General features: G+C 37.2%; 1 protein-coding gene across 1 annotated transcript; it reads left to right on the top strand.

Annotated features, from left to right (window-relative positions):
• Positions 1–5,561: 5,561 nt before the first annotated feature.
• LOC113121279 (organic cation transporter protein) lies at positions 5,562–16,918 on the top strand. The gene is made up of 10 exons (XM_026291619.1): positions 5,562–6,200; positions 7,215–7,318; positions 9,562–9,716; positions 10,028–10,196; positions 10,339–10,465; positions 11,940–12,046; positions 12,582–12,793; positions 13,531–13,639; positions 14,930–15,136; positions 16,701–16,918. The coding sequence occupies exons 1-10, from the start codon at positions 5,856–5,858 to the stop codon at positions 16,771–16,773; spliced, it is 1,608 nt and encodes a 535-aa protein (XP_026147404.1). The 5' UTR covers positions 5,562–5,855; the 3' UTR covers positions 16,774–16,918.
• The last annotated feature ends 5,892 nt before the right edge of the window (positions 16,919–22,810 follow it).

The following is a 22,810-nucleotide window of genomic DNA, read 5'->3' on the forward strand; positions in this document are numbered from 1 at the left end:
GTGTTATTCTGCAAAACCTTTGCCACTTAAGCATTTGCTGCTTTTGGGGTTGGATACAGGTAGGGGTAGGTTTGTTTATGGGTAAGTAACAGTCAACTACAGTAATAGTGTAATTATGGAGGTATATAAAGATCAGTTATAAAAGGTTGGTGAGTGTGTTCTTAAAAAAAATTTTTAATATTATTTTATTCCTTAATATTCTTGCTAAATCAAAACATATATGTGCTTGGGCATTAGTTTTTGTTCAGCTTATAGGAAGGTCAACATATGTGACAATAAATAACTGATTTTATTTTTTTCAAACTGGTTCATTGAAATAAAACAAAAGAACTGAAAACAACTTTTTCTCTATTCCTACAACAATGCATATTTTAGAAAGTTTTTATAATTATTATTATCATTAGAGAGCATTATGTTTTGTGTTTTTAAGAGTAAAAAAGTAAGTTGTAGCAAACACTGACACATGTAGTCTGTAGTCTGTCTGGCATTCAGTCAGAGAGGTTTTATCTGATGGAAACAGCTCTAAGCTGTGTCACAACTACAAGTCTTAACAACTTCTCGATTGTTTAGCAACAGAGGAGGCTACAAACATCTCAGTCAAATTTTAATTAGGTAAGCTTTTCCAGTTTGGCCTCAGGGGGATTTCTGAAATCCCATCCTCTTTTGCCTTAAAGCAACTACTATAATTTGCAAAGTCTGAAAGCAGAACAAATATAACTATATTAAAAATAAATAATACATTATATTGTTAACAAAATAATCCAAATAAAAATTATAACATTTTAAAATAAAAATTGGGGCATACTATTTTATTGGGACTCTCCATAAGCTTAATAGTGTTTAAACTGTACAAACTGTATTTTACACACCTACACCAACCCTACACTGAAACCAACCCCTTACAGAAAACTTTGTCCATTTTAGATAAAAAAATAAAAAAATAAAACAGTTTAGTAAATTTAGTATGTTTTTTTTAAACCTTTTGAAATATGGGGACACAGAAAGCATCCTAATAAGCGCCTGCATATTGTAAGACCCTTGTCATACCCATGTCATTATACAAACTCTCATACAAATCCTCAGAAACCACACACACACACACATAGTTAAGCTTTTATCACTGAGAAGGTACATGGATACAAGAGCTGCACCTTTATTCCGTCTTATTCATAAGCCTTATATGACTGACTTGCAGGGTAGTTGGTGTTAAAAATTCCAGTATAATTATGTCATGTCCACCAGACATTGATCATAACTGACAGATTTTTTGTTCATAACTGTGCAAATAGACTATAACATTTCCCAAAACAACTAAAATCATCAAAGAAAATGCTACAAGAGGGGTGTAATTTTTTTTTTTTTTTTTTTTTTTTTTTTTTTTTTTTTTTTTTGCATATCTAAGATACAGATTGATTCATTTTAATGCAAAGATCTTTAACCCTGCTCCTGGAGACCCACTGGCCTGGAAAGTTTATTTGCAAGCTGCTTTACACCTTTTTGTGATTTTTAAGCTGTCTCGAAGACCTTTATTAGCTTGTTCAGGAGGGTTTGGTTACGGTTGGATCTAAACTCTACCAAGAGCAGGTTTAAAGAACTGTGCTTTTTATGTAAAGGACTCGTGGGTAATCCTTGCATTCAAAAGTACAAAACTATTTGAAATTAATTATTGTGGGTGCAAAACATCTAGTTCACAGAACCTTAACTGTAAGAATTACAGCAGAAATACCACAGGAAATATCATAAACAATTTGGGAGACTTTAAATATTGATTTGGGGGAAGTTTGTGAAAGAATTCTTTGAAAGCACATTACTTAAAGGTCACTCAGACCAGTTCTGACCCATCCCTGTACGATCATTGTATTTATTTGTCTTCAGGCTGAATTCTGAGCATTTTTACTCCAATCCTAAAGACTTCTTGTGAATATGCTCACTTTCAGTTGGGTCATTAAGAATGAACCCTCTATGTTAACTCACAGTATCAGTTACTTATTCTGTATTTTGAACTTGCTTAACCAAATCAGACACAACTTCTTCTTCTTCTTCTTTTTAAACAAACTTTTCTTTGTTACAAAAAAAGGTGCTTGGATGCCATGTGTTTTTTGTCTTGGAGATCTTGTTGCTCCCTATTAAATTACCTGAACCATTTAGAAATAGGACTCTAATCAATCGGGATTTGAATTCTTTTAACACACTCTATAGTCTCCGTCACTGGGTGACTTTGTTATCCGACTTGATAAGTGTTTTCCCCTGAAAACAAACTGAGAAATTAACCTGACTGAAACTGTCACCATACTGACAAATGCTAAAAAAGAAAGTACTGTAGGGAGTACTTGATTATTTACTGTATATTTAATTATAATTACTGACTCATTACTGAAATTGCAGCATGAAGAAATTATGCAACTGCTTTGTTTGACTTTTTTTGGCTGCCAGTTTTATTTGCTGTCTTGTGTCAGTGGAGGAAATGAGTGAAATGTCTATATTAACAGTTGCCCTGGGTTTACGAAATGGCATTAAAAAAAGATAGTCGTGCATGCTAACCTTCCTTATTTCTTCTTCTGTTGTTTTGTTGCACATGTTAATGCACTGCTGCTTCTCACTGGTAAATTACTATTGTTGGTTCCTTCGTGCCTTCTTGAATATTTTAAGTGTCACTCAAAGCAGGAAGTAAGTTGCTTTATGCATATTAAAATGATCTGTAACTAAAACCTAGTAAAGATAACTAATTATATCTAAGGTAAACTACTGGATTTTACAGTGCATGAAAAGTTGGTGCATTTACTCTCTGTTTACCAAATTCTCTTAATTTACGTCCATTCTGTACATTTCTAAAGCTTTTAAAACAGAATGCAGCTGCTGTAAGTTTTGACATGCTGTATTCCTGTTAGAAGCTCCTGTGTTGACCAGCCTACGACAGAGAAGGTCTGTTTAAGTACTCTGAACGCTGAAGTATAAGGAAGTATTTCACCCCTGCTGAGAGGGGCTACAGTGCGGTTCCTGTTGACCGGCATTCCAGTTCTCCTGTGTCATTCGATTGTAATTCACAACCATTTTAAAGGAGTTATATAATAGAAATTAAATTTGATATGTTATATAACGTTTACTAATGGTTAGAAATGGGAACCGTGTTGGTTTAAGAAGAACTTGCTCTGAACTTATTTCAATTTTTGATGTCAGACTTTTACACATGCCTACAATATTCTGCATTCAGAAACTTGGCCCAGCTATGACGTAAAAAAAAAACAGATATGGGTTAGAGTTCATTATTCCTGAAAGTTTGTCAAACCGTATGATTATTTTCAACAAGAGAACTTGAGAGCCGGTTATGGTGCAGTTAAAACCATTGTATTTTTAACCTCAAAATCAACTCCACAAATTGCGAGTGGTCACTGCTCCTCATTTTACAATCAAAGGGGCTGCTAATATAAAAAAGCTTAGGTCTCGCACACTTTGGAATGACTTATAAAATAATGACAGAATTTAATTTTTTGTAATTGTTTTCACAAGAAATGTGTATCTATTACATGTATCTCTTGTTTCACATCACATCTTACATTTATTTACCTTCGCCCTCGACTGACACAATGCCTTGGAAAAATGTATGTCAAAAAGTTGGTCAAAATTGTTGGTCATGATAGAAACAATGCAACAACCAGGTGATTGGTAGCTGATGATGTAATAATAATTTGATAAATGTTGATGGATTTTCATATCTAGAGATTGAAGGTCTGCGTTTTGAGACAAAGATGAAAACATATATAACATATCCTCCCATAATTGAAGAAACACCCTTTCATTAAGTCAGTGTGGAAGGGTGGGTGGCTTAGCCCACATGCACGCCTCTCTGAAGAATGCTGAAAAACAGCAGCCACATGACTCCCCCTTAAATCATTTCATCTCCCCCTCTATGATCCTGCTAGCCACCATCTTTTGCATTTTTCTCAACATCTTCTGTCTAATTGACCTATTTCATCCTCAAACTCTTGACCCCCCCAAAAGAAGTGACAAAATAAAGGGTAAAAACACAGGTAGAGAGGCAAAGAGAGGTGGATCATTACAGAAGAATAGCCTCAGTTTGTGTGTTTGCTTGGTCCTTAACTGGGTCCCTGTAATGCATCTCATAACAGATCATTCAATTAATATAAAATAATTTGTCTTTCGTTAGATTAATCTTATATGCAATTAAGTTCAAAGAAAGCACTTTTGGGAAACCATCACAACAAAGAGTTAGCAGATATTAAGCAGACAGTCTACTGATACTCTAATGAGATTTAGTTGTCATGCAGGTGCAGAGTTAGTTATTGTACACAGATTGCTCAGAAGCGACCATCAAAATAAAGTGTTACCAAAAAGTTATGTTTCATAGTTTAGGATCTTTACTTAAGGGATTTTGGTTCCTGCCTTTAAAAACCCTAGTCCCTTCAGTTATTGTTTTTGGGTCTACTGGTTTCCAGTCTCTACGGTTTCCAGTCTCTACTTTGGATTATTAAAGACTTATTATTGTTATCTCCAGCGTTTCTTCGTCCCCTCCTAGAGGGAGATTGTGACATAAGAACAGTAACCTCTGTGTGTTTCCCCTCCATTCCCCTCCTAGGACTCCACTCCTCTGGCTTTGCATCGTCCCTCCGGCTCTGTCAGGCTCTTTTATCCCCTCGGCTCCACCTCACTTCTCTGTTCCTCCGGCGTCATCTGCTCCACCTAGGACCTCCGTCACCCTGGCTCCATCTCAGCCTCAGGCTCCTCCACTACCTGCTACACCACCATTGGTCGGCCCCCTGGTGTCGGTGGCCATTCCTCCTCAATGGCTTCTCCTTCCATGGGCTCCACCGTAGGTCAACATCATGGCTGTGGCCTGGGTCTAGCTGGACTCCTTCTGTCCTCGCTGGCTCTGCTTGTGTTAATTTGATTCCAGGTGTGTCTCACTGCTCCCCCAATTATCCCGCCTCTAAAAATCCTAGTCCATTCGGTTCTTGTTTGTTGGATCTACTTGTTGGATGTCTCCCTGGTTTTTCAGTCTCTACTTTGGATTATTAAAGACTTATTCGTGTTATCTCCAGCGTTTCCTCATTCCTTGTTCCCTCCTAGCCGGAGATTGTGACATAACTATTGAATTCATAAGCAGCAAATGATGAGTTTATTGAGGAAAAAGTCAAAGTTAATATTGAGAAATTGTCCCCAAACTAAAGTGTGACCCCTAATTCTTATTTGTAAAATAATCTAGTTATGTTGGAAAGAGATGACAATGCAAAAATCAGACTTCCTTTACTTTCTCTTACACTTCCTCTGCTCTCTCTCACCCACAGACATACAGTTTGTGAATGAAAGTAAAATAAAGAGGAAGAAACAAGTGCAGGGGGAGGCTGGTGAGAAGAGGAACGAAACGGTGCCTTTGAGTTTGTAATGCAGATGGAGAGAGAGTGTGAAAGTAATTCTTTCCTCCTGTCAAAGATAATCCCTGCCCCTTCACTCAATAGTCCCTCCCCCTTGTGCTGACTGGCTCATTTCAGATATCTGGGTCACTCCCAGCCCTCCCCTCCTTATATTTCCCTCAATCAACCCAAACAGTCAGAACTCCGCTGCTGAGCTCTTCGTCTGTCCTTCTCCCTCCCTCCCTCTCTTTGCTACAGGTGTGAGGAGACCTACACCAGCCATTCCCACGCGCCTGTCCCTCCTAGCCATACCCATTTCATAGCATTAATAATATCATAATACCGACCTGACATCATCAGGAGCATTACTTATATGTGCACTAACACACCAACTTCTGCTGTATCCTAAGACTCGTGGGCCCAGTCATCATCAACTCAATAGATGCTGTGTAAGTTTTTAAGAAGTGACATTCAAGGAAAGGCAGAATGAATTTTGACGAAGTCTTGGACCGGATTGGAGGGTTTGGACGCTTCCAGAAGACGCTTTATGTGTGGATCTGCCTGCCACAGATCTTCTTGGCCTTCCACATGTTGGTGTCTGTCTTCACTGGGGCTGTGCCCCCTCACCTGTGCAGATCCGAGGGTGGCGGCCCCAGGCTGGGCTTCAACTTCAGCATTGCTCCTGGGGAATCCTGCACATCCGGTCAGGATGGCCTTCTGTCCCAGCTTAATCACAGTCTTCCAATTACTGAGCACTCGTCCACTTCAAACGGCTGCATGGGGGGATGGGAATTCAGCAAGGAAGTCTTTCTCAGCACTGTTGTCACAGAGGTGAGTGCTAATCTCAAAACATCATGGTTGTATAACAGGATGTGGTAGTTTTGTGATGTAACATGCACAGCGTTGCACTTTTTTTAACACGTCTCTCATTCTGGTGTTATCGGTGCCGGTCATGTATTGTAGTTTTGATGTTTTGGGGTCTAAGTGCATTGAGAATTTCTGGCCTCCCGTGGTGAAGGCATCTCAGACGGCTTCATTAAAGTGGTGTAGCTCACAGGACTGCAAGACAGACCAATGGAACTACATTTCTTTTTGCAACATGTGACCAGAGAGATGGGTTGCTCACAGCAGGGCATCCTGGCAGAACCTGCTTTGATTTACAAAGATTGGATCTTTGCCCAACCTCACAACGGGGGCTGACTATCTGATATGTCTCTCTGCTTTACAGCTGCAGTGTTTTTGTGTGGGTGGGTGGGGGGCATCTGACCTCGAGGACAGAGTTTCTAAAACAAACTGCTTCCAAGATCCTACCAAAGGTATTTTTGTGGTGAAGACAGATAAGAGTTAGTTCCAAAATATGATGCTGGAATAATTAAGTAAATTTATTCAGAAAAACTGGTTGTCACTATTGCAGTATTTCATGGCCCATATATATATATATATATATATACTGCTAAGGTACTAAAATTAATCTTTTAGGGGTAGATAAGGTACAAGGTTGTCCCTTTAGAGATACTGCAACAATGACACACTGTTGTATTTCGTAAGGGACAGTTTTTGCACTTTTTACTGACAGTGGGCTACTCCAGTCCTTCATCTAAATCCAGTTTAATAACTGATTTATATATGTTAATAAGCTTGACAGTAGTAAGTCTAGATGGATGATCAGCAGGCTACTGTACCAAATGGAGAACTGATTTTGAAGAAAGCAGGCCATCTTGACCAAGCTGGTTAGGACTGATAAACCACCTTGGACTGACAACAGCTAGCCATAATGTTCCACAAACCACCTGATTATTATAACACTGATTTATTTTATTTTGACCTTGTGACCTTATTTTACAGTGGGACCTTGTGTGTGAAAATGCCACTTTGAACAACATTGGATCTTCTATCTATATGTTTGGGCTGCTGGTTGGAGCTGTTCTGTTTGGCGCCCTCTCTGATAAGTAAGTAGAAGAATCTCAAGGTAATTTTCAATGCACAAAATCTCTCTCACACATCCCAAACTTTCCATTCCAGTGGGGGGTTGGGGTGGGGGTGGGAGGGGTCGGACAGGATCAGAAATTCAAGGACTGATATCAGGTTAGGTTAACCGTTCTGATAGACACAAACTGATTTATGATCTGCGCGTGCCTGGACAAGAGCTTAAACACCAGGTTTTGGAAGTTTTACATAAACAGGTCTCAGAAAATCTCTGAACACACCCTTTTAATAAGCTGACTAATATGTCTGTAAGAAAAACAGTTCATGCTCTGTCACACTTCTGAGACGGCTGGGAAGGCTTCTGTCCTGTATGCAGACTTCTATTTCTGGTTTTATTTACTGATATTTATAGAGAGAAGTGCTGATTTGACTAGTAATGTCTTGTTCTAGAGCCAAATCAGATGAATTCTGCAGTATTGGAAATGTACTAGTTTTAGAAAGCGGATCTAATAAGCAGCACATGTACACATTTCAGAGCTGAACAGACAATAGCTGCACTGTGGTGTGAAAACATTAACTGCTGAATGAACTGAAGGGAGAATGTGGGATGGAATGCTCTAAAATACTGGAAAGTCTACAGATGTTTACATGAGACCATCCACTGTATGTGGTTCTAAACAGGTTTTTCTTCACGACCTAGATTATACATTGAATCCAAAACAGAACTAAAATAGTTTATTGCTTAAAATTGAACTTTGATGGTTTCATGCTCTTGGCAGCCAACAATTCAGCACACAAACAATGTTGCGGTTGGCACAAATCACACTCCAAAAAATGCTGGGTTAAATACAACCCAGAGCTGGATAAAATATGGACAAACCCAGTGATTGGGTTGTTTTGACCCGACGGTTGGGTTACTACGCAAAAGGTTGAGTTAAACATTTAAACCCAGTAGATGGATTTGTCCATATTTTACCCAGCTCTGGGTTGTATTTAACCCAGCATTTTAAGAGTGCATGTTTATCAACAATGCAAGTAAACACATATTTTAATATAATCTGGATTATATGTTTTCATTTCAAAATCATATAAGTACTCCTTGTTACAGACTGTAGCACAAGGCACTTTTGTGAATGCACACATTAAAAACAGCCAGTCTGCCATGAAAATCCTCTCAAATATTAGGGTTGGACGCATGGCCTTTGAAGATGATAAGATTTAAGATGTTACTGTTTGCATTTTTACATGTGGCAGGCTATTTTACTCAAAGCGACATTGCATTCAGGAGGTATTCATTTGATCAGTCCAGTCATTACCTGGGAATCAAACTCATGGCTTTTTTTGCTATATTGTCAGCAACCATTATAGAACAGACCAGACCAGTATGACCCTTTTGAAAAATAACTTTAGAGTAATACGCTAGCATATTTTTAATGGATATCATAAAAACATTACCAAAGTGTGAACTGAATATAATTTTTCCACATACAAAATTATATTGTCTCTGGAATAAAGTTTAACGTTGCATGTGGCGACTAGCATTTATGGTAAACATAATGTTCATTGAAACTTGTATGTCATGTGGTGAAATATATTTGTAATCTCACATTTGTAATGATGAAGTTGCTTATTATATGTGACCATGGACCACAAAACCAGTCATGGGGGTAATTATTCTGAAATTTAGATTTATACAACATCTGAAAGCTGAATAAATATGCTTTTCAAAATATAGAAATATTGAGAAAATCGCCTTTAAAGTTGTTTAAAGTCGCTTCCAAATTAACTTCCTAGCAGGGCATATTACTAATTAAAAATTAAGTTTTTATATATTTATGGTAGGATATTTACAAAACATCTTCATGGAACATGATCTTTACTTAATATACCTAATGATCTTTGGCATAAATTAAACATTTACCATTTTGCCCCATACAATGTATTGGTGGCTCTTGCTACAAATATACCTGTGTGACTAATGACTGGTTTTGTGGTCCAAGCTCACGTACAGTATAAATAAATAAATATATATATATATATATAAATATATATATATATATATATATATATATATATAGGGAGAGAGAGAGAGAGAGAGAGAGAGAGAGAGAAAGAATATGATATGAAGTACAAGATCACAATCAATAATCTGTTTTTCGCAAGGGTAGACCCATGCACAACTATTTTCTAGTAAATATATTACTAAGTGAGCTTAGTCACACAGTAGTGTATATATGTATTGACGCACAGTTTCATGCTGTTTCAGGTATGGCCGCAGAATGATCATATTGATTGGTTTAGCAGTACAGGCCATCTTTGGAGTGGGGGTCGCTTTCGCCCCAAATTTCTACATATATGTCCTGCTTCGATTTGTGGTGGGCATGACGATTTCCGCAGTAATCATGAATGCATTTGTGTTGGGTAAGTAAGAGATCCACTGAAGGCCTCCAATATTTTGACTTGTTATGCTTTGTAAAGATTTCTGGAACTAGAGAAAATAGTCTGTCAGAAATAAATTGTATTGAGCATTTTTATTTAAGCAGCAAGAGAATTTTCTTAATAATAAGAATATGTATTATTTTGCGTTGCACTGTGGTTGAGTCAGCTGGGTCTGCGATAAAATTTAGTCTGAGACAAGGCCTAAAACAGAGTCTAATTCCACTGGGATTTTCAGGATTACTGTGAGTGTATCCTATTGTCCAATGTGTGCATTTTGTCTTCTCACTCTGCAGGTACTGAATGGACGGGCCCAAAAAACCGCATGTTGGCAGGTGTCATCACAGACTACTTCTTTGGTTTTGGCTACATTCTGCTTGCAGGGGTGGCCTATCTCATCCGAGACTGGCGTAAGCTGCAGTTGGCCATCTCTGCCCCAGGCTTCCTCTTCCTGTTCTACATCTGGTGAGCTGCAAACATAAAAAGGCCACAATGTGTCTTGTGACCTAAGTGTCCGAAAAGGACCAGGTGCTTAGGAGGCTGCTGTCGCATATGTTCTTGCATGTATTCTTGTTATATATTTATGTTTATTTTTGTGAATTTTCAGGGTGCTTCCTAAGTCTGCCCGTTGGTTAATGGCCAATAACAAGCATGAAGAGGCACTGGATCTGATTCGTAAGGCAGCACTTATTAATGGCAAACCTTTGGTAGACGATGACATTGAGCTCTGTCAGGTACGGCATACTCTTAGTCTCATGTAGTGGAGAAAATATCTGAATCTTATTGCAGCTTATTCTGGCCAAGAGCTGCCCTGACAAGAAGAGACAATATTACTAACATGTAAATTGAACAAACTCAAAATTTGTATAAAACTTATTTTCAAAGAAGAATTATAGCATCTGTTCCACTTAACTCCTCCTGGGCTTTAGGCACTGCCCATGGGCAAAAACACATGGGGTTGGATTTAAATGTGAAATTCAGCTAAATATATGTATTTTTAAATAGTTAAAAATGTGTCAGCTTTCGTCATAATTTTAAAACCTATATGACTTTCTTCTTTGGAGGACAAAAGAAAAATAATGCTCTGATCACTTTTTATCCATGCAATGCAATGAATGGAAACCTGAGTTTCCAAAAAAAAAAAAAAAAAAAAAAGCATCTTATATACCCAAGACTTTCAAACAATCCTTAGAACCTGCTTCAGACAGTGTTTAACATGTGATCCTGTGGCTCAGTGGTAAAGCATTGTGTTAGCAGTGCAAAAGGTTGTGGGTTTGAATCCCAGTGGGGAAAAAATGTATGATCTGAATGCCCTTCAAGTTGCTTTGGATAAAAGCGTCTGCTAAATGTATAAATATAACAGAGCTAAATTTCCTCATTAGTAGGTTACTGTACTCCATGACCAGAGCTGTTTGCATCTAATAAGGAGCACAGCCATGATGTAGAAACTTTTCTTCCATACTGTGATATATATCAGATTATTGAAAAAGTTGTTGATTGGAGGAAGGCAGGTCTGAATACTAGCTTGCTGACAAATATAACATATGGAAAAGTCTGGAAGTAAGGATAGAGATGATGAATGGCACATCTACCACTAACCTTAACCTTTGAGGCCACTCTGTTTGTTCTTGTGAATTTGTGAACTTTTGTCTGTATTGTTACTAGATTCACTGTATTCGACTTTGAAAATGAATCTGAGGACTCAGATAAAGAAAGATGAGTTAGAATACAATGAACTAGTACTGCATTTATGAAACTCCAATTAGTTCTTTTGCATCCTTTTTGTGTTTTGCGGAAGTCCACATTTGTTATAAATAAATGTAACATAAATGAATACACTGAGTACTTGTTCTGTGTACCATAGAAAAAGTTATACAGGTTTGGAACAGCTTGAGAGTGACTAAATATTTGGAGAATTTTTTGCTATATGTCTAAAATGTTGACACTTTTGATCACCAGCTATAGGTTAGCTTGACAACACCCAAAACAATTTGGACCAGCTAGAAACATGTTGCAAGTTTTGCAGTTTTACATTTTGTAAAACAACTAGATTTTCCAGTAGGGCTATGCACATTTTTTTTTTACATTTTATCTGTGATGTAACAGCTCTCTTCAGAAAGAAATATTTTAATTATTCTTAGTCTACAACTTGTACTACAGAGTTATCTAGTCTGAGAATACTTGAAATGTGTTTTTCTTGTTTCACAGAGCCCTAAAAACTCAGAGATACAGCAAGAACTGAGGAGGTACACTGTCGTCGATTTGGTCCGAACACCCAGAATGAGGAAACAGTCCCTAATTCTCTTCTACTTGTGGTAATAAAACACAAAGATAACTGCAGAAACCCAACATGAATTCAAATGAGTGATTCAAATGTTGGACAATATGACCCACTTTTCCTATATTCAAACTTCAGGTTTAGAATTCTCAATCTAAAAATGAAAAAAGAAGAAAATATAGATGAATTTGCCGTCCAATTAATGAGAAAAGTTATGTGTATGATGTGTTTTCAGTAATTTAGCCATCAATAAGAGAGCTATTTCCAGTCTGAAAAACACTTTCTATTTTTTGCCTTCAGAAGTAAAAGGTCCAGTTACATGACTACCTCATATCAAAACACTATAGCAATTTCTGTTCACAAAAACTGTTGAAGAAATTTCAGGGCTTTTCGGGAGTGGGATTTCCAGCATTTTCTGTTGTGGCTCTCGTTTCCCTAAGTTTTGCATGTTTCTCTTTTATATTTCATAATAACTAAAACCAAAACTTCTGCTATAGTTCTGAGCTTGGGCCATTCCCATATTCATTTTTTTATTATTATGGAGTTGTGATATTTGATTTTGTTTGTTACAGGTTTGTGAATGTCCTGGTGTACTATGGGCTGTCTCTGAATATTTCAGACTTTGGTATGAATATCTACCTGACGCAGATGATCTTTGGCTTGGTTGAGATGCCAGCACGAACCATTACTCTCTTCACCCTAAACCGCTCGCGCAGGATATCCCAGTTAGCATTCTTGGCAATAGGTGGCCTGGCCTGCCTTGTTACCATATTCATTCCAGATGGTAGGTGAAAAACCAAACCTTTACTTAACTAAAGCTCTAAAATCATGTGTACTTTTAACATCCGCCTTTTAATTTGTGCTGCTGATTATAATCGATTTTGTTCCAGTTAACTTTATTTTGCATCAATCTTACCAGACTAAGTTTTCAATCTTCAGAAAACTTTAGTTACAGTCATTATACCTTTGACGTTAGTGTTTCCTTGGATCAACTAGTTTTCAGAGACTAAAAGAGCCAAGAACTGCCTATTCTGTAGCAGAAACAATTACAGATTGGACACCAGCTTCGGTGGAAAAGTAGCATGAAAGAAGAGCATCAACATGTTTTACTAGGCACTTCATCCCAATATTTGAAGGAAAAGGGAACACAAAATCCATAACATTTTGTCAGCACTGTCTGATGTCAGAATAGTGGACAGGAATTTCTGTGCAATAGATGCAATCGCACCTTCAGTGCTTGGCCCCTAATAAACAGACCACAGGCTCCATTTGATGTAATTTTGTCATAGCTCCACAGTGTTCATGCCATTGTTTGCTACTAAGCCACATTTATCACATGTATCACAGTTCACAAACTGTTTACATAACTCACTTACTAAAAGTGATGTCATGATTCAAATGAGGATTAAGAATGAAGATTTGTGTGTGCCATTTCCCCTCAAAGCAATTGGAAAACAAAACCAGAAACTATCTCTTTCTGTCATAACAAACCTCATCCATTCATGATTGCTGTCTTCACAGATCTGTCTATTGTTCGCACTGTACTTGCCATGGTGGGCAAGTTTGGCATCACCGCCTCGCTGTCCATAGTGTACATTTACTCAGCAGAGGTATTCCCAACAGTCATCAGGTACGCAAGGTCAAGTGTTTTATAAAGTGGCATAACTTTATACTCAAAGCTGTATGACTTTCTTTCTTCATTTTCAATGTTGCTCTGGCTCAAGTAGAGCATTGCAAGGTTGTGGGTTTGATGCCCAGAGAGCACGTTAGATAAAAAATGTTAGCCTGAATGCACTGTAAGTTGCTTTGGATAAAAGCGTCTGCTAAATGCAAAAAAATGAATTTTTATTTTTAGATGAAATATTTCTTTAAGAGGAACACCATCTTGGTTGGAAGACCTGCCATAAAAGCTTAAATCATCTAAGATCAGTAAACTCTCCCAGATTCAACAGGCTGGTTTAATCAGTTTTTTTTTAGGTCATTGGCACGACACACTACCCAGCTAACAGAATGATGTTATAAGAACGTTCTCCAAATACTGAGTGTTGGTTCTGGGAACATAAAAAATGTCCAGTGTTCTTGATTTTAGAGGAACATCATACCTTTTAAAAAAGTTACTCTAATGTCAAGAAAACTGACATCTGATGTTCCCAGAACCAACACTGAATATTTGGAGAAAGATATTATGACAATGAAACTTGTCATAGCTCTGAATGGACCACTCTTGCTAACAATTTTGTAATTTATGGCCAAACGTGCCCCATCAGATTTTTGAGCCAAATAGATATTGAATGCAGCTTCCAAAAGACAAAAAAATTGTGCTGAACCAGCGACAGACGTGTTTTTACAACACTGCGCATTATAACCAATCACACACGATTCTGTTCAGCTTATGAATGCAATGGCCAATCAGATGTTTTATCTGATGAGTCATCGCTTATATCGGTGCTTTCTTCACTCGCTCGCTGGATGAATACCTCTTTCTGGTGAATTCTCTTGTCAGAAACAACAAAGTGCAGATATGTGTACGAATCTTTAAGATATTGATTGCACAGTATAAACAGCTTGAGTGATTTTAATGGGAACGCTTGAACTCTAGACTGTCAGTGAAAATATTCTTTGCTCTCTTTCTGTACAATGAAAGATTAGTAGCCTAACTTGCAATGTTTTTATTCACAGTAACTTTCAATGATTAATTCAAATTTAATAGAAAGTCAGTCGTATCAAAAATATGTTATGACATGACACCCAAACCTGTTACTTAAGTTAACGAACAGGTTTTTATGCATAGTCAATAGATTACATTATTAGGCTATTTCACCATCGCATATTAACTAACATATTGTATGAAGGTATCACATGACGAAGCCAGTGTTCAGTTGAGATGTGAGATACAGAAACATATCTTTCTTTTTCTCAGACAAAATGGCATAGGCATGGGTTCGATGTGCGCACGGGCAGGCGGAGTGATTGCACCCATCATCTACCTCTTGAGAAACATCAGCCGTCACGCCCCCATGGTAGTATTCGGCCTGTGCCCGCTCGTAGGTGCCGCCCTCACTATGTTTCTGCCTGAGACAGCACATAAGCCCCTGCCAGACACTATAGAGGATGTGGAGCACATAAGGTGAGACACTGCAGACGTATGAGTACCTGCCCAAATATATTAATCTGATCACACTTTATTTTGGGGACCAATTCTCACTATTCACTAACTACAGTATTAACTACTACTTTTGCATCAATTAACTCTAATAACCACATCTAATTGTCTTATAATCTAATTAATTAGACATGTGGTATTTATCAAATGCTAATGTTGGATTTCAATCAGCCATCATGATAAATGTTTTTGGAGTCACTTTGATTTGCATATTTGACCTGTTTTTTTAACATGTCAGGTCAAGTCACCTTTATTTATATAGTGCTTTTAACAATACAGATTGTGTCAAAGCACTTGACTGTATTAAATTGGAAAATCGTGTGTCAATAATGCAAAATGACAAAAGTAAACACTCAACTTTCAGTTAAAGGCAGTTTATCAGTGACATCATCCAGCTCAGTTCAGTTTAAATAGTATCTGTGCATTCAAGTCCTTTTACTTGGAAAGCAGTAGCCTAACGTACTCAGAAAATCCAGTAGGGTGGGTTTTCCAGGAAATGCATGTACTCTACATGCGTGTATTACCTTTTTTTAGTCCCCACCCACCAGGAAAGAAGTGGTGCACAAAGTTATTTTTATTGTTTCTCATAAGAAAAAGTCTTTCATTTAAACCCATGACATCACAGTTCGAAAAAATGCGGTCCTGAAATTCAACTGATACTTCACTCATTCAACTGTAATATGCAACAGAAAGTTTGAGACCTTAAATATTGATAGTCAAATATTTTTTGTGCCCTTCCACTATACAGTATGAAGTCAGAATAGATTTAACAAACCCTTGAACATTTAATGGCCCTTTAATGGTAGTCAGTTTATGGATGAGGACATGTGCAATTTTGTCAAGTGACACCACATTTATTATGCATTAAATCTCTTTTTTTATATAAAATGTGTTTTTCTGACACTTATAGTATAAAAACAGAAATGCTAAAATAAAATAAAAAAAGATTTTCAACACATTTCTCTCAGTTGTACTGATAAACATTTTATGTGCTATACCTTTTTCAAATAAATAAATAAATAAATAACTTGGATGGAAACGTATCTGCTGTTGATAACGAATGGTTTCCTCCCTAATCTGCACATTCTCCCCCAAATCCACACAGAAATGCTAAAAACATCAACAGATTCCATCTGGGCCTTGTTTTCATTTCCCCTTGGAGATTTCATGAAAGTGAATTCCAGTAGTTTTATTAAGATTTGAACAGGTATTGGGAGGTTAATTTCTTGCTGTTTTGTGTGCTTTATTTGGACGCTTACAGTAGGGGATGCTAAAATATTGCCAGCACCCTCACAAGAGACATGTTAATAAAACATTTCTCTGCCTAAGTTTGGAGATTTTTTCCCCCTTTCCTGTTTTTAATAAGGAAGGCTGGATATCACATAAACCACAAATCAAAACAACTAAGCTCTTTAACCGCCAAGAAAGCCACATTCTTTTATTATGAACATATTTTATTCAAAGCAGATCACAGTTAAACCTGATACACGTGAAATATGGTTGATCTTTGCCCTTGTTTGCCTTACAGCACTACGGCTGAGAAGTCACAACACGCTTTGTATGAAGAGTGTCCCAAACAGAGCCCCGACGGCATCCTCTGAACTCTGAGCCTACAGCAGACTGTTTCCAAAGAACAGAGACTTTTCAATGTGTCTTTTCCAACCATTCTCTCCAGGAGGACTTGAACATGAAGTGCAATCTTAGAAGAAAAAAAAGTATAATGCTAAAAATAAAAGCTGAAGAGTACATCTTTGTAGTTGATTTACCCCTTAATGGAACATACCCTAGTAAAAAACTAATACATTTATTTAATATGAAGTATACAGTAGTTCAAACCTATAAACATATTTACTGACATATAAGACGTACTGATATAAAAAATATAATTTAACTTTATTTGGAGTACTACTTGTGCAAAATGCACATTGCTTAATGTTAAGCTTAAAATATTTCTCAATTTAAAATTTTTAAGAAAAGTACAATTGCATGGAATTTTTATTAAATACATAAATGTAAATGTATTTGTAGTATGCTTAGCATGAATTATTATTATTATCTTTTTTTTTCAAATACATTTAAGAATATCTATTTTCTTACTAGGTTAATAGTGCCTTAAAGGTACATATCATTACTTTACAAGTACACATTAGTCCCTAAATGGAACATATCAGTACCTTTTAAAAGGGTACTGCCCCAGTGACAGAGATCTGTCCATTTTATTTCTGAGGCTACGTTCACACTGCAGGCTGAAACGACCCAATTCCGATTTTTTTGCCCCTATGCGACCTGTATCTGATCTTTTCATGACAGTCTGAACGACACAGAGCCGATCTTTTCAAGGTCCCTTTATTCGCACTTTTTTGAAGCTTTGATTGTGTTTACAGTGTACAATAAAACATGTGTTCATGTTTCACGTGTAAAAAAACACAGTATTTTTCACACAATTCACCTATCTGTATACCACTGTTTTCACTTTCATTAAAACGGGCTGATCTCTTCCTTGTTCTATGAAGCCTCTCCTTCAGAAATACGTGACGAGTTCTGATTGGGCCAGCGGTTCCTGTGCTGTGATTCGACAGCAGCTGAGCTCACCCTGCCCTCCTGGTAACGTGATTGGGCTAGAACGCATGTGCTGGAGATGTATTTATAGTCACAGGAGCGTTTTTACTGACGAGATGCGCATGAAAACCGCATTCGTTTTTTTGCACAGCCCTAACATCTAGTTAACAAAGCTAAACAGCATTGCCCTTTGTGTAATAAGTTACAGAAACTGTTAAACGCACCAACTTAAATAATAAAATACACTTACCGGTTGTGGTCTATAAACAACGCCTTCTCCAGACAAAGAGGGAACTGCTCCATCTTTCAAGAATAATCTTTGTGTGAATCCGGCATTAAACTGATTGAGATTGAGGAAGCTGTCCTCAGCAAAATGTGCTTGCACATAGTTTTACATGTGGATTATAATTTTAACTCGGGAACACAAACACAGCTCTTCCTCTTCTCCGTCGGAGTGCAACAAGACCACGCCCCCTCTTTGTGTATTCCTGTGGGCGGAGGTTAGTCAAAACACTGTTTTAGTGATGTCATTACTGCAGGAACTAGAGGGCTGTAGTCCAAACGGGTCGTTCGTTGTAGGCGAATTCTGTTAAATAAAATATGTCGCTTGGCAATGAACTTTGATCTTTAGCATTTTACAGATATTATTTATACTCTAACAACAACATTACACACTAACTAAAGTTTAAAACATGGAATCACGAAGAAGGGGACCTTTCAAATGTGACCCAGGCCACTTGGATATGTGGTCCTGAATCCGATACGCATCCGATCTTTTGAAATGCAACCTCCGTCTGAACGGCCAGGCCACATGTATCCGACCCGTACGTCATTGATACGCTACAAACATCATAATTCTGCGTTGAAGTAGGCGGGAACGAGAAGAGCCAATCACATCAGTATCCCACCACTCCTGGCTGCGACTCATGTTTCTCTGTACTGACATTGCTAACACTGCTCCACAAAACGCCATGGCCAAAAACCTTGCTCTCCTCCTTTTTTTTAATTTTCTTCTTAAAACGAGAAGATTGTTGTGCTGGCTCCGTTGGGAAAAGAACTTTAATATTGCAAAAGAGCTCCGCTGTTGACTACACTGTTGTTGACATCCATGTTTAACGTTAGCTACTTCCGCAAACAACGAGTGACGTCGTTCACCGTTGAGTACTCTTCTGCGTATGCAGATCACTTCTGGGTCATTTCACGTTCACACAGGAGACCACAAAAGGTCGCATTTAAATGGAAATGTGAACGGCCTTGCAAAAAAAATAGATTTTTTTCAAAAAAATCTGAATTTAGCATTAAGCCCTGCAGTGTGAACGTAGCCTGAGAGTGTGGTATGAACGCGAAATGCAGTGCTAGCATGAAGGCAAGATATATACATTACTTATATTGGATTGGAAGCTGTTTTATCACAATTGTACAATAATATACATTTTAAGTTGTTTTTTATTGTTGTTGGGTTGAGTTTTAATTTTTTTTTTTTTTTTTTTTTTTGATAAATGGATAATTTTGAAGTCTTGCATTTTGAGACACCAGTTAATCTCCAGCTGTGTTTTATTCCGCTTGCCTGGATTGTGAACTTTTTGATTTGTGCGATTCTGCACCATTTATTTGCATTATTATTATATTTGTTTGTTTTTATATGACTAAATCATTTTGAGTTGTTTTGTAAGTGTGAGAGCTAGTAGTTCTGCAAACACACACACACACACACACACACACTGTGCACTAAATTCATGAGGCATTTCTTGCATTCTTTCTCTAAAGGTCATTCAGGCTACAGGAATGCACTGAAATACTCCTCACAAACTCATCAACACAAACTTTTTTCTGTCCCATCAATAGTTTTCCAGTTTTCACTGGGTGGAAGAAACAGTAATACCTGCTGGAATTATTACTGCTATTAACTTTTTTTTAAATATGTCAACCATCATAAAGTCCAAACATTTCAGTGATCATTCATAATTGCTATTATTGCTATATTGCTGATATATGCTAACTATAATGGCATCAGTGAAACTGGTCACCTGGTATTTACGACTTGAGTAACTGGTTCAGAAACTGGTTCAAAAGAGCCTGTTTATTTGGCTATAAATAATTTACTAGCTGTTTCCAAACTTCTTAAATAATTGTACAATTACCAAAGCTCATAGTCATCCTTAAAAGAAAGGAAAGAATGGAAACAGAAAATAAACTGCTGCCTTTTAATTGTTTGGTTGCTTTTTTATTGTATTTTATTTATCTCTGAATGGTAAAACGGTTTGCAGGCCAATTTCAGCATTCACTTTCTCATATTAAAGATGTAGTGTTAAACAGAATTGCATTGAACCATTAGTTCAGGGGATTCAGTACCTTTGGGCCACAGACTGCAATTCTATAACTACACATCTTCAAGAACTGTCCATTTTTGGATAATTATAGCCACCCTCTGAAGAACATTAGTAGTTGAATCTTGAATATTTTTGCATGACCTGTTTTCCAAATTGACCAAACTAATATGACCTTACTGGGGTCTTCTGTATTTCTAAAATATTGGGAGTGTGTAATCTATAATGTATTTACCAAATCATTTCATTATATGCATATGCACTTCTGGGCTTTGAATATAACCTAAAAGTGGGTTTTGCCCATTAATGATAAATTTGAATTGTTTTATGCATAGAAAAATGTATAAATGTAAAGATTTAGATTTATGTCAAACATTGGTACAAATGTGGCTGATTTGCAAGTCACCAAGGTGAAGTAGCTGGCTAATGTTAGACAAGGTTTTTTGTAAAGTTGTAAATGAATTGTAATAGTCTGGAAGCAAGTCGCTGTATTCTGACTGTTTTGTGCACACAAATTACGTGTCTCTGGTCATGAAACACTATCCAAGGACTCAAGACCACAACTGGCATCTCAATGAGTGTGTGACAGCAGCTGCAGCCATCCCATCCGTCTGACACTGAAGCAGTGTGTTCTCAGACTCAAAGCCTTCATACAGAGCCTGAGTATTGTTTTGGAAACCTTCCACATACATTGGCAAAACCCAAAGCAACAGGTTTGTCTTCCTCATTCCAACATATGAAGGTGGTCCTGTGGTGGTATAAAACTTATAGGCCTATTGATTCTAAGGGTTTTTTTATTAGTATTTTTAATGGAAGCCACAGAATGAATGAATGAAGAAATAAATAAACATGAAAAATAATAAAACTTTAAATAATAAAAGATAAAAAAGCAAACTTTTTATCTGACAAATCTGACTTGAGTTTATATATCAGAATTCAGTTTTTTTTTTTTTTCAGAAGTCAGAATTGTAAGATGGAAAATGTCAACAGATTTATGATGGGGAATAAGTTAAAACTGATTTAAGATCAATTTAAAGATTTCAACTCAAGAGTTATCAGAAAAAAGTCAGAATTCTGAGCTTGTAATTCTGTTTATATTTCACATTTTTAACTTCCCCTCCCTCGGAGAAACAAAACCAGAGTCTGAATTGTGACATACAGACTTAGAACAGCAATTAAAAAGTTGTAATGTAAGATAATAATAACAGTATTGTGGGATAAAAAAGGTGCAGAAAATACACAATGATTATTTTTGTTCTTGTTCAGTGATCAGCATAGGAAATGGAAAATAGTTCATTGTTTGGATGTGGAAGAGCTCAGTGGCTTGAGAATTTATGATGAAAAAAAAACACTACAAAAGGAGCTCTGTATCTAGGATTATACCATATCTAGGAATAGACTACATACAATAACAGCTCATACTTCTGTCAAATGGAATAATAGTAACACATTTATGGTGCAGCTGCCTAAAGTCATCAGAACCTAAATATAGCTATGTTTCCACAAAAAAAAAAAATTGTGGCCATGTTATGTAAGTATGGTGTCCAAGTCTCAACATCTAACTACTGGGGTGCCTCAGGGCTCAGTACTTGGACCTCTTCTCTTCTCTGTCTACATGGCATCATTAGGTTCTGTCATTCAGAAACATGGCTTTTCATACCACTGCTATGCTGATGACACTCAACTCTACCTCTCATTCCATCCTGATGATCAGATGGTAGCTATTCACATCTCAGCTTGTCTAACAGACATTTCTTCCTGGATGATGGACCATCACCTTCAACTCAACCTTGCCAAGACAGAACTGCTTGTAATTGCAGCAAACCCATCGTTTCATCACAATTTCACCATCAAGTTAGGCACTTCAACCATAGCTCCTTCAAAAACAGCTAGAAGCCTTGGAGTTATGATTGATGATCAGCTGACTTTCTCAGACCACATTGCTAAAACTGTCCGATCCTGCAGATTTGCTTTATTTAACATCAAGAAGATCAAGCCCTTTCTTTCGAAACATGCTGCACAACTCCTTGCTCAAGCTCTTGTTCTGTCCAGGCTGAACTATTGCAATGCCCTCTTGGCAGGTCTTCCAGCCAATTCTATCAAACCTTTACAATTAATTCAGAACGGGGCAGCAAGATTAATTTTTAATGAGCCAAAAAGAATACACGTCACACCTCTGTTTATCAATTTGCACTGGCTTCCAATAGCTGCTCGCATAAAATTCAAGGCATTGATGTTTGCCTACAAAACTACCACTGGCTCTGCACCCATTTACCTAAATTTGTTACTTCAGACTTATGTGCCCTCTAGAAGCTTGCGTTCTGCAAGTGAACGTCGCTTGATTGTGCCATCCCAAAGAAGCACAAAGTCACTTTTACGGACTTTTAAATTAAATGTTCCCTTCTGGTGGAATGAACTCCCCAACTCAATCCGAGCAGCTGAGTCCTTAGCCATCTTCAAGAATCGGCTTAAAACACATCTCTTCCATCTTTATTTGACCCTCTAACTTTAACACTCACTATTCTAATTCTATTCTTTTTGTATTCTATTTTTCTTTTCATTTATTATGCAATTGTGTCTGTGTGTGTGTGTGTGTGTGTGTGTGTGTATGTGTAAAGACCTCTAACTAGCTTGCTCTATTCTTTTTTTTTATTCTATCTGTTTTCTTTATATTATATAATTTAAAATCCCATGCTAGGTGTACTGTGTTAACCTAACTGAGACTTGTTATAGCACTTATATATCATTGATC

This window comes from Carassius auratus, chromosome 20 (assembly GCF_003368295.1).
Source record: "Carassius auratus strain Wakin chromosome 20, ASM336829v1, whole genome shotgun sequence".
In the NCBI taxonomy this organism is placed as follows: domain Eukaryota; kingdom Metazoa; phylum Chordata; class Actinopteri; order Cypriniformes; family Cyprinidae; genus Carassius; species Carassius auratus.